This window comes from Fulmarus glacialis, unplaced genomic scaffold (assembly GCF_000690835.1).
Source record: "Fulmarus glacialis isolate BGI_N327 unplaced genomic scaffold, ASM69083v1 scaffold14997, whole genome shotgun sequence".
NCBI lineage: Eukaryota > Metazoa > Chordata > Aves > Procellariiformes > Procellariidae > Fulmarus > Fulmarus glacialis.
Genome location: NW_009221377.1, coordinates 1,328 through 16,653, shown reverse-complemented (window position 1 = coordinate 16,653; position 15,326 = coordinate 1,328). Strand labels below are relative to the sequence as shown.

The window sequence follows — 15,326 nt, the reverse complement described above, 5'->3', positions numbered from 1 at the left end:
TGTAAGTATCAGCAGTGTAAGGATTTAAATATATTAATGTGTTGTGACCAGGTGTGGGTCTTAATTTTTGTGCTTGCCATGAGTGGTATCGATTAGCTCTGGAGCTGTAAAAACCTGTCGTCTTTTTTTTCCTGCATACATAGCTCTTCTCCTGTTTCAGCTCCTGCTAAAAGGAAAAAAAGCCAAATATATAAGTCCTGTAAAGTACTGAGTGCATGTTGATGTGGCCTTCTGGTTACAAAGAATGAGCGTGGATGGAAGAAATGCGAACACATCTTCCCTGTCTCACTGATGAGCCAGTTGCACGCACCCCCCACTCCCTGACTTTCAGGCCCAGCAGCATATAATTACTGCCAAATGACTTTCAGCTCCAGATTGTGCAGCTGGGATCAGTGATTACAATTGGAAGCAAATAAAGGATTTGTTCCTCAGTGTTTGCACTAGGGAGAATCATTACCTTTAAGATCATTTTAGTTGAGTTAAAGATAGTTTCATGCAGCATTTACATATTTTTAAACCAATGATGATGAAAGGTCGGGGAATGACCCCTCTCCCCTGAGGATGACAGTCGTTCCTCCAAGCAATAAAAAAGATATACACCAGCAACATGCAGCTTTCTATTATGGAATAGTTGCTCAAGGACCCGACCTCAGGGAATAGTTACGGGCAAGGTGCAAGTCCAATCTTTAGCCCTTCAGCTCTGGATGCTGCTGGACAGGGTAAGGCTGAGAGGTACGGAGATAATGACATCTGTTTACTCAGAAGTGAGTTGGGAAACACTAGCCAGCTCTCTGCTGGATACTGTAATCATCAGATGGTGGTAGATGAGCTCCTGTTGAGCTGGGCTCAATTTGAACCAGAAAGCCAGAGGTGATGGGGTTTTTTTCCCCTTTGGAAAATAGAAGATGCTGCTTTTCCACTTCCTGTATCGTAGCGTACAGCTGAAAAAAACTTTTAGTATCTCTGAAATAAAGCTGGAGGAGAGGTAAACTTTCCATTCATGCACTTTTTTGCTTTAGATAGGGACGGGTTTTATAGCAGTAACGGGGCTTTCTCAAAGATCTGGTGGCTGTGTTAGCATATTGCTGCCCTGCGAAGGGGCTGCAGATGCAAGAAGACACGCGCTTAATGTGCGGTGATCTCTGCTCCTGCTCTCTGTTCTAACGGGAGGTGTTGAGAGATATTTCTGAACGTACGTGGAGGCTTGCTGTAAAAGCTAAGCTGCTTTTGGAAAGGCCGTGGTATCTCTGTTTAATGTATTGAAACATCCTCTTCACCTCTGTTAAGATGAGGCAGCCAGCGGAGATTGTGATCACTTGTAGCCCTGAAAGATCCTGTGTGAAGATTCATTTAACTGCAGGCATCTTGGTCAAATTCTGACTCAAAGCACTCGTGTCCAGCCAAAAAGGCAATTCCTATCTTAAATGATTGTGTAATACTGCTGTGCCAAATTAAACAGCTGCTGCATTTCCCAGTGTATAATCTGCTTAGCAGCTGAGGCTGGTAAGACTCTTTGAGTCTAGAGGTGCAGTATGAATATAGGAAAGCGATGGGATGGCTTCATTAGTATCCCAAGTTTTCTTTTACAGTGGCAAGTGCCTAGCCTCTTTTCTATGTTAATCTTAGTTCAGGTGTTCTAGAAAATAGCTTGAAGGGAGATTAATATTCTTGACCATGTCCAGATTACTGTGAAGCCTTTTTATCTTCGCGTCCAACAAGCATTTTCGAAGTCAGCTATTCACTAATGCGTGGGTGCAAAGTTCGACTTGGTGGGACATAGACATAGAGTTTCCATATCACCTTAGGGGTTAGGTTCCTTGAACTTATTTATCAGCGCTTTGGCTGATCAAAGCTTTGCTTAACGCTTCTTTTATCATGTAGGTTTGAATGCATGAATGACTCCGCCTTTAAAAAAAGAGTAAAAGATTAAAAAAAAAAGCTGAGCAGTCTTTGTTGTGTAAACGGGTAAATTAATTCAATTCTTCCCTCTCTTTCTCCCGCTGCCCCCCATCTTGCCAGGTCGAATCAAGTATTCGGAGCGAGTGTACGATGCATGTATGGATACATTTGACTGTCTTCCTCTTGCTGCCCTCTTAAACCAGCAATTTCTGTGTGTTCATGGAGGACTGTCTCCAGAAATCACATGTCTAGATGACATTAGGAAAGTAAGTAATCTCCATGGTCCTTTCACATAGCTTAGAATTAATAGTGTGGTTAATGGCTTGCTTGATTCCTGCAGGAATTCCAGGAGTTCCAGGCTGAGGTTGAGGCTCCTGTGCTCTGCATGTCCACACTGTAGGTGTGTGTACGCTGCTGCAGCTTTCACCAGCCTTGTCCTGATTTTGTGTACGTTTTTCAGTTAGACAGGTTTAAGGAGCCTCCGGCCTTTGGTCCAATGTGTGACCTGCTCTGGTCCGATCCATCAGAGGATTACGGCAATGAGAAAACGCTGGAGCATTTCGCCCACAACACTGTTCGAGGCTGCTCCTATTTCTACAGGTAAGTGGTGTTTTAGGGTGGTCTGACAGAGCTAGAGCTTTTTGTCTCCCCTTACACTAAGGTGTATGGGGAGATAAACTGCTAGTCAGATCACTCTGTGGGACTTTACAGTGTGCCTGGCTCTGAAATAGTCTTCAGTTGGCTCTAACGCAGAAAATCTTGTTTGTTTTTTCTTCTCCTGTAATACTGAGCGCTCTTTGGATATGTCGCTCTGTGAAATTGTGGTATCGGACAGCAGAGATGCTTCTTTTAGCTGGCAGGGTGCCTTTTGAATGGTTTTCAGGCATTGAACAGTACCGGGAGCTCTAGGAAATAATCTTTTCCTGTCTAAAAGAGAAGCATTTGTGCTGACAGACCACTTGTAGCCCAGCTGATAGGGAGGATTTGGCACAGGGTTCTGTTTAACAGAATGCTTTGCAATTAATTTTTGAATGATGTAATACATACTGGCCTTGTTTGGGGATGCTGGACACAAACCGAATGGATGCTGCAAGTGGCTGGTTCCTGAAACCAAGACCATGGGTGCTATCTGTTTTCCTGTGCTACACACTAATGTATATTTGCTTATTGTTTTCCAGTTATCCTGCAGTTTGTGAATTTTTGCAGAACAATAGTTTGTTATCTGTAATCCGAGCTCACGAAGCCCAGGATGCTGGGTAAGTGCTGCAGCCTGGTAGCTGAGCAGGCTCCGTCTGCGTTCGCGCTATCCTTAGCGAGACCAGTATGTTTAACACTTGACCTGTTTTTCAGGTACCGAATGTACAGGAAGAGCCAGACAACAGGCTTTCCGTCATTAATCACAATCTTCTCTGCACCAAATTACCTAGATGTCTATAACAACAAGGGTAAGGCAGGCAAAGCCAGGGCTCTGCTGCTGTTCGGATGTCAGTACTGTCCTCAGGCACTTAGGAAATCCCTCTCCATCTTCCCTTGCCTTGCCCATTCTGCTCTTTCCTCTAGTTGCATTCTTACGCGTGAAATGAAAGAGAGGTTTATATGTTAAACTGACGGCAGCTGGGGAGCTGGAAGTGGCTTGGTTCTCTGCCTCGAAGACTTAATGTATTACTGTGGCAATTAGCTGTCAGGTTATAAAGCCTAGAATAATGCTTTCATTTCCAGCCACATGACAACTAAGCGCTGTTGATGAATGCTGCCATAAAAGAGAAGCTGCTAGTATAGGCAAGCTTTTAACTTCACTGTGCCCCTAAAACCATATGAGTATGATGGGGAACTTTCCTCAACTCTGGGTTTTTTTGCCACTCACTTTGGATCTTGGCCCTGTGTTCATCACTTCTGATTTGCATAAATTTTAACAACTTTGTTAAATTGACCTTCACTATTATGGTGAGCTTTAGTGAAACAACATAATGGGAAAACTGAAAAATATTGCTTAAGCCTTCTCATTTTGGAGAGCTGGCAGTTTGATTCTGCGTGAGTGCAACCTCTTGTTGATAACGAAGTTTCATTAGCGCAGGTAAAACTCCCAGAAGTTGACAGCGCCTACGGACATGTGTTGTCTTTCCTTTTCTCTTCTAGCTGCTGTACTGAAATATGAAAACAATGTCATGAACATCAGGCAGTTCAACTGTTCCCCTCATCCGTACTGGCTTCCAAACTTCATGGATGTCTTCACATGGTCTTTGCCTTTTGTAGGGGAAAAGGGTAAGAGATATTTGGATTTCTATTATGAGTTGCCCGGTGACTGGTCATAGTACCCTGAGTGTTAGAAACATGTCCCACGGGCTATTAAATGTGTTGGGAGAGTGTTGTAACTCATTAATATCAGATAGCACTGGAAAGTAGTTCAGGTTCAAGGAGGTCTGCATATTACTGGGTAAAGTTCATGTGAAAATAATTGTTGATACCTGTTCTAGAACGCTTTTACCAATAAAACGATCCCTTGCTCTTTCTGCATTGCTGAGGGAGCTGATCTTGGGTGGTGTAGCCGCACCTCAGAATTTGGAGACATTTCTCTTGCTCTGGGTTTGCAACAGAGAAGTTAAAATCTCCTTTTGGCTTGTGGCCCACCAAAAAGGAAGCATTCACTTCAATTTAAAGGCTTATTTCATTCTGAAGGAGGTGAGGCAGCTTAAAATATGACCAAGACTTTGCCTCAATTTCTCAGCAAAAGGGTTTTTACATCTGCTGGTGAGTTTAAATTCCGCTCCAGTGTTGTATGTTTGGAGTACGACTTACAGGTCTGAAGTGCCAAAGGTTTTTTGACTTTGAGGAACCAAAGGTTGAATTCCCCCCAGATTTGACATTTTTGGAGCCAGGTGGCCTGTTGTGCGGGTCGGGGTGGGGAGGTGGGACCTTCAGCGGGCTCAGGCTGTTCTGCATGAATGTTGGCACCCCGCTCCCCACGTCTGTTTCATCTGTGATGTGCTTGGACTGCATCCACCTCCTTGGCAGAAGGTGTAAAGTATGTCGTCTGCTCTGGGTACTGCTGCAAGGTACCAGCAGTATGCGGCTAAAAGTGTCTTTGGGCTTCCACTTCCAGAGTATAAATGACCTTGAAATCGTTTGCTTGTCCAGCTCGTCCTCCAAATTCCTCTGTCTGCCAAGTATGCGCACCAGGCCTCTCTAATCTTCCTGTCTGTACTTCTTACAGTCACAGAAATGCTCGTTAACATCCTCAACATATGCTCCGATGATGAGTTGATTTCAGATGGTGATGAGACATTGGAAGGTAAAAAACGCTGTTACGACCAAGCTGGTAACAGTGGGGGGATGAAGGTGGGGAAGGTGTATGAAGAGTGATCAGCACTTGATTTATAGCTGGATGCCCAGCCAGGGTCTCCAGTTCCTTTTTGGCCAACCCTTGTGCAGTCCTGGGCAGGAAACTTTTTTTTTTTTTTTCCCCTTTGCTCTTCAGTCACAGAGAAATTAAATTATATTCACTGCGACAGACGCTTCTTGCCAGCTACTCTGGAGAATGGTTTCCTGCTCCTTACAGAGACTGCTTCCCAAGTGGTTATTTTTTCCCCCAATTCAAAATTTTCTGCACCAAAATATCTACCCAATCTTCTCATCTGTTGCAGTGAACTCCTCTGTAAAGTGGCTTCTCATGTCACCCCCAAAAAAGTAGAATGCAGTTTTTGGCCCTGGTTTTAAGCTATGCATGGAAGGGACAAACCAGTTCTGAGCTGATCTGCAGTTTCTATATCGGGGGGATCGCTTGAGAGCGAGGTGGTGACCTATAGGAAGCTCAGGCGCAGACGTGGGGCGTGCAGCGAGAAGTGGGGCCATGAGCATGCACAGGGGGGTCCGGGGGAGCTGCCTGTACAGATCCGTGTAGGGTGGAGGACAGTCAGTCCCGCAGGGAAGCAGAACACCATTGTGGTACAACAAGGTGCCGCTGCTTCGGTCAACAGGTTGAGACTTTAACCCGCTTCTCCCATTGCATTTCGTTTTTGGTTTTTTTCTTTCTCCCTCCCATGAAAATTAAATTTGTTTCTTCTATCTCTGTCTTCATCTACTTGTTTCTTGGTGTCTCCTCTCCCTGAAGATCACTACATTTCAAGCTATCAGAAAGGTACCCAGCTAGAATTTGCTACAAGCTTAATTTTCACTGCCTGTGCCACCAGATTCCTTGGAGTGGATTTGAATAGCTGACTAGTTGGGCAGTTTCTTCATCCCCTTTCAGTTTTAACATAAGCGCCGTGTGTTTTTTAACCCTTCTGCGTTCCTCCAGGAACTTGAGAAACGGGGTCACGTTTCTATCTGACTTCTGAATGCAGCCACTTAGTGCATGGCTGAGCCATCGGTGCATGTTAGACCTCCGGTTTGGCTTGTACTGTCCTAATGTGTAGTTGGGCCATGTGAGGAATCTCAGCTGAGAGGAGATGTATTTGTTACCTCTTTTACTTTGATTTTTGTTTGTTTTCAGTTACCCTCCATGCTTTTCTCTCATGTTCGGTCTGTATAGCGGAAGGGGAGTTCACATATCTCACTTTGTGTTTGTGTGGGGTCAAAGCAGAGTTGCAAGGCTCCGGCCAGCCGTTCACTGTGCGCGTTGGATGCCAAAGCTGATGCTTGCGTGACACTCCTCCCCGCGGCGAGCACAGCCCGGTGTTCTGCAGTGTTCATCAGCAGTCAGACTCGTCAGTGTTCTGCCTTGCAAAACTGTGTCTACATGGCTGAGTCATTTGTGTTACATCCTGTGTAGTGTGATCAAACCTGGTGAGCTTCGAACAAGACCTATCCGATCCGTTTTCCTTTGGTGGTTCTACTCTCTTTAGACCTTTAAGTCCATGTGTCATCTCGTTGGTGTTGCCCTTCTCACTGCCATCCTGACCGCCATCCTCTCAGCACTGTTCTCTCAAGAGTGTAGCTGTGAATCTGTAAACCATGATTTCTTTTCCTGGAGTCGGGCAGGTGCTTCATATTGACATTACCTGTGCCTGGAAAGCAGGAAACCTTAAACATGCTGGTGTTTGTTTTTTCTCTCCCTAAGGTGGGACAACAGTCCGTAAAGAGATCATCAGGAATAAGATTAGAGCCATTGGGAAGATGGCACGTGTTTTCTCGGTTCTTCGGTAAGGAAGCAACTTGTGATTTGGGGTCTGAGTTTCATTTGGGGTCTGGGTAATGGGAGACATTGGTCAGGGTGCACCAGGCAGGCAGAGTCCTGTTGGGGAAAAATCTTACGAGTCTGTTGCTTCAGAGCGGATGGCAAAGGCTCAAGGTGGTGGTCTCTGTATGCCTGGCAGTCTGACTCTCTCAGAAATGTCCGTCTCAAACACCGGCACCTTTGCCAGCAGAAGTGCTGCTGATTAGGTGTATTTAGCCCTTTCAGATGCATTTGCTGTGCCGTAGCTCTGATGCGTCGTGGCTGAGTAAGCAGAGGTCTCATATTTACGAGGCAGGGTTGTGCTCGGTGCCCAGCAGATCAGACGCGCGCTGCCTGTGGTCAGCACAGGGCAGACTCCAGTTTTCATGCCACTCACCACTAAGTCTTGCGTGGACCTAACTGAGCACTGCATCAATCTCTCAGTAATCGGTTGCATTGCCTCTTATTTGCAGAGAGGAGAGCGAGAGCGTGCTGACTCTCAAAGGCCTGACTCCCACAGGTACACTGCCCCTGGGAGTGCTCTCAGGGGGGAGGCAGACCCTACAGACTGGTGAGTATGAACGATCCTCCTCTCTGCAACACTGCATCCCCTCTGCAGTTTTATACCTGGCCCTCAGCTGCCCTGAAAACCATTCAATCAGTTCCCATAGGCGTACTTCAGGCTGCCAGGGGACCCGAGAGATTGTTCAGGCCCACAGGAGGAAGGATTCAGAAATAGGAAAAAGCAGAAATGTAGGTGGGGATGTGGAGAGTCTTCCAAGATGTCCCCGTATACCCTGGAGGAGGGGAACGCGAGGAAAAAAAGACAACAAACAGCACCCTGCCTAAAGCATGTGTATTGCTTTATTGTATGTTTCTGCAACAATTTTTATCATTTATTTCCCTTCTAACGCTGCATGATGAGCATCCTCTGCTTCACCTATCTGCTGCTGTTGTGTGATAGCGTATATATGAATGTAATAGTAAACACGCCTGCTTGTTTGTTCTTTATGAAACGAAACCCCTCTGATTTTGACCCTATGAAATTGTGAATCCCAAACAGAGGAAGCTTAGATTTAGTTGAAGGAAGGAGATTCTTCCAGGCCTGTATGTTTCATATTAAGACTTCTCTCGGCCCCCTGGTTTTGATCTGGTCTTGGAGGTTTCTTTTCTGCGCTTGCTGGCAAAGACTTTGCTCCCTCCCTCGAGGAGCAGCCAACTGGTCTGTCTTATTAGTGTGCTGAGAGCAGGACTGAGCTAGCTATCTGCGTGCTTTAAACTCGCAGGGCAGGGAGATTGGCTGATGGTCAGGGAATGAGTTATCATAGTAACATGTGTCCCCAGAGGGAATCCTGTAATCTAGTGTTTTAATCCTTTCCTGCCGCCAGCCTTTGAATGCTGGCATCTAACCAGCCTGCTTTCCCCTTCCTATCAGCGCTGGGTAGTTTCCTGCAGGCTCAGAAGAGGGCTTGTTCTGGGATTGCCTTGCCTTGATTAAATAGTTCACAAGTGAGAAATGTGTAAATATTGCTGCCCGCTCCTGGGGGTGAGGAGGATGCGGTATCGCTCCCAAACTCATGGGTTTTCTCTGCCCGCCGAGGAGTATGATTTTTTTTCTTTTTTTTCCCCTTTTTTCCCCCAGTTTCTGTCGCCCCAGTTCTGCTGCAGGCGTGGGAACAGAGCCTGAGTGGGAAGGTGGTTCTTACACCTCGGCTCGAGCAGCCAGCTCGCTCATGGCGCCGCAGCTTTGCCCCTATAGCTGACAGCGCAGGGAGGGGGTCGTGCTGCAATGCTCTCCTGCACCTTCCCCTCTTGGGTGGGGTCCTCTAAGGGGCTACCAGGCAGCTCCCCCGAGTAAGGAAGCTGAGATTTGTGCGTCTCCCTGAGACAGGACAAACAAGCTGGACCTTTGCTGCTGCCTTACCTGACCCTGCCTGCCGCCTCCTCCCATGGCTGCAGGCTTCCCACCCCTTGCTGCTCCCGGCACCCCGTGCTCCCCTCAGCAGCACCCTGCTTTTCGTGCCCTTCTCACACTCCTTTCCCCGTCGTGCCTCCTCTCACCCCTTCCCCGTTCGCACGTGCCTTCGCACCGCGCCGTCTGCTCGCAGCAGCCTCCTGGTGAACGTACAGGCGCTCCTTCAGCAGCCATGCTGGGAGCCAGTCTGCTCAGCAGGGAGAAGAGGGGGCTTGTCGCCCTTTAGGGGTGCCTCTGGACCCCAAAAGAGGAGAGACAGGGCTGCAGGCCCCTTCCCTTCCCTCCCTGAGCCTTCTGCCAACCTTTTGCAGCACGGCTTAGCAAAATCGGCTGAGTCAAGTCACTGAATCTGGAGCAAAGATGTTCAGCTACAACTCCATTATTCCTCCATGGCCTCTCAAGGACCACATGGCCTTTGTATTGTGTCCAAAGCAAAAAACTGTGGCATTTTAAGGCTAAAAGCGGGGGATCTGTTCCTTCCCTCCCTGAGCCTTCTGCCAACCTTTTGCAGCACGGCTTAGCAAAATCGGCTGAGTCAAGTCACTGAATCTGGAGCAAAGATGTTCAGCTACAACTCCATTATTCCTCCATGGCCTCTCAAGGACCACATGGCCTTTGTATTGTGTCCAAAGCAAAAAACTGTGGCATTTTAAGGCTAAAAGCGGGGGATCTGTTCTACGGAAGGGCCTCCTCACAGATGTTGAGGCAGGGACTACCAAAACTTGGACAGCTGCTGCAGCAGATTTAGGAAGGGGGACATTGCTCAGCTTTATGGTGCCTTGTTGCTTGGTAACACTTTTAGGAGGTGGAGCTGAAGCCAAACTGGATTTGAAGCATCAGCCTGGTTTTTTTGTTATAGTTCAAGGCATCGGGAGCGGAGCAGCCTGGTATCTGCTGCTGCCTGCCCTCCCTCGGAGAACAAACTGTCCCTCTTTTCCCCACTGCTCCAAAAAGTCATCCTGTCCCTCGGGGTCACTTCCCTTACATGGCTCTGGGGCTTTGCTCTGGCATGAATTCCACGTAATTTACCTTCTGAAGGTGGCCAAGGCACCCTAGAGCCACTGAACTGTGAGCAGGGGGACTGTAAATGCAGGTGGAGGCCCATGGCTTAGTCTGAGACTATCGCTGTCCTTGCCGTGGGACGCCTGCATGCCCGAGCCCTCCAGTGCATGCAGCAGCAAGCCATCTGCTTCTCTGTTTCTTTCCATCGGATTTACCTGTGTGACGAGTCCAGCGAACGTGAGGAAAGGAGACTCCCCCGTGTCGGCGCTCAGCAGACGCTAAACCTGAGGGAGTCCCCTTTCAGCCTTCCTCTCAAGCTCCTGTCACCTTTTTTCCTCTTGCCAGTTTGTTTTGATTACGGTCGTCTCCACTGGGGCTGGGAGGCTGTGGGCTCTGCGTTCGCAGCGATGATGTTAGATCACTCACTGTCACTCTTTTTTTCTGTCTTCATTTTTGCATGCCACTGTTCTTCTGTATTGCAGCCACAGTAGAAGCGGTAGAGGCACGGGAAGGTATGGCTAGAATCCGGCGAGAGACTCAAATCATCTCTGTGTGTGCGTGCGCTAATTTTAAAGAGCTTTATCAGCCTTATGGAAGCTTTTTACTCTTGCATCACCAGAAGTGGGGGAGGATGGGCCCCTGCTGGGAAGCAAAAAATACACAGTGGGCTGGTTCAAGTCTATTTTAGCCTTAATGAGGCTATTGCTTAGTGCAATACCTTTATTCCGAGAGTGCCCTGTCTCCGGAGTGGCTTGTGGCTCTGGTGTCTCAAGACCTTGGTGTTGGGGTCCTGCAATCTGATCTCGGATGCCTCGTGGCTGAGTTCATCCCCTGGCTAACTCGATCCGGTGAAGGCTGCTAGCACGCTTGGTCAAAATCATCTAGGAAATAGCGGATTGCGCGGCTCTGATGTAATCCTTGCCTTCCCCACAGGTGGGCCAAGGTGGTCCCAGTGTGGAGAAGCAGTTTTCTCCCTGTAGTTCATGTAGAAATGACAGATTCATGAGGTTACTGCCTGGGGAGGTTTTCTCCTCGATAGCTCCATTCAACTACTGATGAATGGGGCTGTGCCTCTGTGTAGAGAACTTCTTGATTACCAAGGGAAGTTTGTCTGTAAACCAGCCAAGTCCTTGTAAAAAGATTTGGCACAAAACCCTTTTTCTTAAATTATCTGTTACACAAAGAAGTTAAACATGTGGTCCATATCATCATCGCAAGGATGATGTACTCAGCCTCGTAGTGATGAAACAGAGATACGCCTGCTTTTGGTGGGATTTCATCACTCGTGAGACCGCCTGTGTGTCTCCTGGTCATGCAAGAAGCGTTGCGTTTGTCATCCGAGGACTAGCTGTTTCCCTCTCCTGGTGTTGCAGTGTGTAGTTTGTGTTGGAGTTAAAGCCTTGTGGTGGTGTCTTTGTTGTGTTGTTTTGGTTTTGCTTTTTTTTTTTTAAGTATCCTGTTTTTCAGCTTTGAAAGTTTCCTGAGATTTCACTGTTTGGGGACATTGAGCACTTGTCTGGTCTTCAAGTTCCTACTACTAATCTGTGTTAAAAGAGGAACCATTAGGGAGCAGAGCAAGTCGCTGCAGTCTGGATCCTAGACTTTGCTGCTGTGACCTAGCAGCAAAGACGTCAACTTCCCAGCTGCACTGTGGTACCCACATGAGCTGGCGATGCCAAAAATCACCTACGGACCCATCTCGTGGTTCCCGTAGCCAGACACGTGCTTTCTGTCGCCCTGACTCTGTCCTGTACATGTCTGGCGTGTGCTAAAGGGCTCCTGTCCGGGGATCTGCGGCTCAGACTAACTCTTCTATCTCGGCCCTTCTCTCTGCAGCCATTCGTGGATTTTCACCGCAGCACAAGATCCGCAGCTTCGAAGAAGCCAGAGGTCTGGATCGCATTAACGAACGCATGCCGCCACGCAAAGATTCAATGCACTCAGACGGGCCGGTGAACTTGGTAACCTCAACAAACTCTGCGGACAAGAATGGCACAGGGAAGAAAGCCCAGTAACGGTCCGAGCGCCCAATCTGCACCACTAAAGGATCCAAAACTTAATGAATTTTATTTATTTATTATTGGGGTGGGGTGGGGGCAGGGGAGAAACCAACTTCACCTGGAGGCACGTTCATAATCCAGTTTGCATCCATTCTGTAAGAAAGGTGACCATTTTGTAATTTTTTTATTTATGTTCAATATATAAAAAGTCCATCTTTTTTTAATTTAGAAACCAATCTAACTGCTAGTGCATATATGAAGTGTTGTGCTGTACAGCTGACCTCTCCTCCACGAGAGGCAAACCTCTGTGGGGGGATTAAAAGAAACAAAAACAGTCCCAGGCAACTTGGGTCGTTGACTTTGGTGCAATTCTAAGTTAGCCTGTGCTTTCAAAAGCAGGTCCTTTCATTGAAAATAGGGTTGGTTTGGTTTTTCTTTTCACAACTGTCTTCTTCCCAGAGTTTGCTGTTGTTTTCTTCAGCTTCTTGCCTACCTGCATCTGCTGCTTTAGCAACCGATTCTGCGGAAGGCACGTTGCATGGTGTAACTGGCTGGGATCCGTCCCTCTTCCAAGGTGACATCCAAATATTCAGGATTAGCTCTAAAGGACTCCCGTGTGTTATACCAATCACAGCACCTTTTCCTTCAGTAATTCGGTTTTATTCTAGTGGAGCCCCAAGCAAGAAAAGTAACCTCTTAATCAGACCGGGAAGGCAGGTGGGAGAAGCACTGCCCTTTGTTGCAGCTCTTCCCGAAGCTCCGGCCATTCGGACTTGGCGCAGCCAGCTGTGCGCCGGAGTTTGTCAGCCGAGGCTGTCCGTGCAGCAGAAATCCCTCTGGGAATCCCTCTGATTTGGAGCAGAGGAATTATCTCCAGTCTCTAGTGATCAGCAGGTCTTTGGGAAATCTGCACAGCCTGAATTTTAAAGGAAAAAGGGGGTGATTTATAACCTGTGGACAGAAAGACCCCCCCGCTACTGCCATCACATACTGCAGAGCCGCTGGCACGCTCCCCTGCGCCTGGCTCTTGAATCGGCCCTTGCTGATCAGTATTTGAGCGGTGGGCGTACGAGGTGGTCTCCCCTAAGCCAGCATCGCCTCCCAGTCATCCAGCATGCGTCTTTGGGGGGGTCTTTCACCTACTTGGGCTTACCCTGCTGCTGGTTACCTTCTTAGCCAGCGGCTATTCCTCTGACTCCAAAGGAGCCACGGACACATCAGCCTTTCCCAGCAGCTGGAGGGGGTTTGTCGGCTTGTGATAAAGATTTGGGGAAGGATGGGTGACGGTGCTGCTTGTTTTTGTAGAGATGTGGCTTGTTGGCTGACGGCCAGTGGCGAGGCGGCTTTGCTAAAAAGCCCCTGGTTTGGGAAGCGCATCCCTCCCTCGGCTGCAGGGGAGGGAGGATGGTTTTACGATAGGTTGGCAGGTAGAAGAACCGCATGGATCTGGCAGAAATTTTGGAAGGGTGTTTGTGCAGTGCTGGAGAGGGAGGGGGATCTCCCGGTGAAAGGAGGGTTTTCAGAGGACGCCCTCTTTACAGTGTCAAGGGTTTTGAAGCTTGGATCTGTTAAGTGGAGCCTCGTTCTTTCACTTAAACTTTGACCTGAAGCGAGTGTTGAAAAAGGATTTTGTGAGATTCCTGTTTGGTGGCTTCCCTTCCCCGCATGTCATTTGAGCCGCGTCCTCTTCTGCCTGTGATCGCACAGAGTCAAAGCAGCAGCTTCCGGAAGCAAATCCCTTGCCAGCTTTCACTTCTTTTCCAACTTAACTGTCTATTATGCTTTCTTCAAGCAAAGGCAGCAGGTGAGCGGGCTTAGCCTGTAATAAGGGATATTTGCCAACCCCTTCTCTGGATCTTGCTGTCTTCCCTTTGTGCTCCGGCCCCAAGCTGCGATTCCAGCGACAGAGGAAAACAGCAACTTTGCAGGAAGCTTTCAAATTGTCTTATAATCATACGTCACTTAATTTCATGCCAGCTATTTAGGAAACAGTATCTGTGAGCAGACCACTGGGTTTTCACAAGAGACTTTTGAATCGCATGCCTCCACTTTTTCTTTTTTTTTTTTCCTTTTTTTACACGCCCACTGCTTTGCAAAAAGTGCGAGATGTTTTGAGCAAGCTTCTCTAACCCCATATGAGGCGTGGGGCCAACTGCCTTTGTCTGTGAGTATTTCTTCTGTTTTTTAACGGCATCCTTTCTGAAACACAGTGAGCCGATGTGTGGTATCTTCCTCTGAGAGCGCAAACCGTGCAAAGGTGCTGCCCGTGCATGTTCGGGCATGTTGTTCTGACCCAGGCTGGGATCTCGCCCAAGCAGCAGTTTTAGTCGGGAGCTTTGGGACGGGTGCTGCAGGGGGATGCTCGTACCCCTGAGCCTGGCAGCCCGTGCGTGGGGGTTCAGCAAGGACCGTCTCTTTGCGGAGCGGGATTTGCTTTGCTCGAGGTTTGTCCCCCAACCTTCTTCTCGTGCTCCGGCATTGCCAGCTCCCCCCAAAACCCGTTTGGCCCTTGTGCTTCATGGTTTGCTGCCCTTGCAAAGCACGGGGGGGCTGACGGCGTTGGTGGGAGCTGTGACCCCCCCCGACCCTGGAGCTGGGTGTTGCCAAAAACATCCCTGTGGCTGGTGGGGCCGCAGCTTGCAGCATCCCGGCCCAGGAGGGGCTGGTGCCTGTCGGGGAAGGCGGTTAATGGCTGGATGTGGGTCTGGCAGCCGGCATGTATGGATACCATACTGCCAGGCGAAAGCGCAGGCTCCCGTCGCTGTAGCAACGCTGGTGCCGGTCTCCCCTTCCCTTGCCATGAGTTCCCGAGGGGGTGAGGAGCAGCCTTGGGGCTCTTGGGTGCTAATTACCCCCTTGATTGACTAACGCTCATCCGTGTAACCCTCTCCGCACTGGCATCCCTGCCAAGCGCAGCCCCTGGCCAGCAGCAGGAGCTGCGGGGAAGGCAGAGCTTTCCCCAGCGCCAAGCTGGGAAACCCCATCCCCTCTTCATCAGCTTTTGGGGAAGAGAGTGATGAAGACCTCGGAGCAGAGGCCGGCAGCCGCTAGCGAGGTCCTTCGCTCATCCCGGCAGAGTGTCCTGCCCCGATCCCCACCACGGCAAAACAAAAAATGCCAGAAATATGCAGATTTTCCCCTCCTTCCTCCTCCTTCCCCCACCCCGCCACTGCCCTGCAAAGCCAGCGCCTCGGAGCTATGCACGTCTCAAGACCCCTCATCTCAGAGCTCCTGCCCGTCCCTTTCCCCGGCTGCCACTCGGAGTTTGGGAAAAACAGGACTCCGGGAATGCAAGCCG

The 15,326-nt window shown here is 48.8% G+C and overlaps 1 protein-coding gene across 1 annotated transcript in view; it reads left to right on the top strand.

Annotated features, from left to right (window-relative positions):
* Positions 1-12,043, top strand: part of PPP3CC (protein phosphatase 3, catalytic subunit, gamma isozyme) — a gene marked incomplete at its 5' end in the record, with an annotated part of 27,586 nt that extends 15,543 nt beyond the window's left edge. The window contains 12 exons of the mRNA XM_009581096.1: positions 1-14; positions 2,020-2,165; positions 2,360-2,499; positions 3,078-3,155; positions 3,250-3,344; positions 4,036-4,161; positions 5,111-5,188; positions 6,008-6,034; positions 6,956-7,037; positions 7,525-7,622; positions 10,511-10,540; positions 11,865-12,043. The exon at positions 1-14 is cut by the window's left edge and continues 98 nt beyond it. Of these exons, the coding sequence (XP_009579391.1) occupies positions 1-14; positions 2,020-2,165; positions 2,360-2,499; positions 3,078-3,155; positions 3,250-3,344; positions 4,036-4,161; positions 5,111-5,188; positions 6,008-6,034; positions 6,956-7,037; positions 7,525-7,622; positions 10,511-10,540; positions 11,865-12,043 (1,093 nt within the window). The remainder of the gene's footprint in view (positions 15-2,019; positions 2,166-2,359; positions 2,500-3,077; positions 3,156-3,249; positions 3,345-4,035; positions 4,162-5,110; positions 5,189-6,007; positions 6,035-6,955; positions 7,038-7,524; positions 7,623-10,510; positions 10,541-11,864) is intronic.
* Between the last annotated feature and the right edge of the window lie 3,283 nt (positions 12,044-15,326).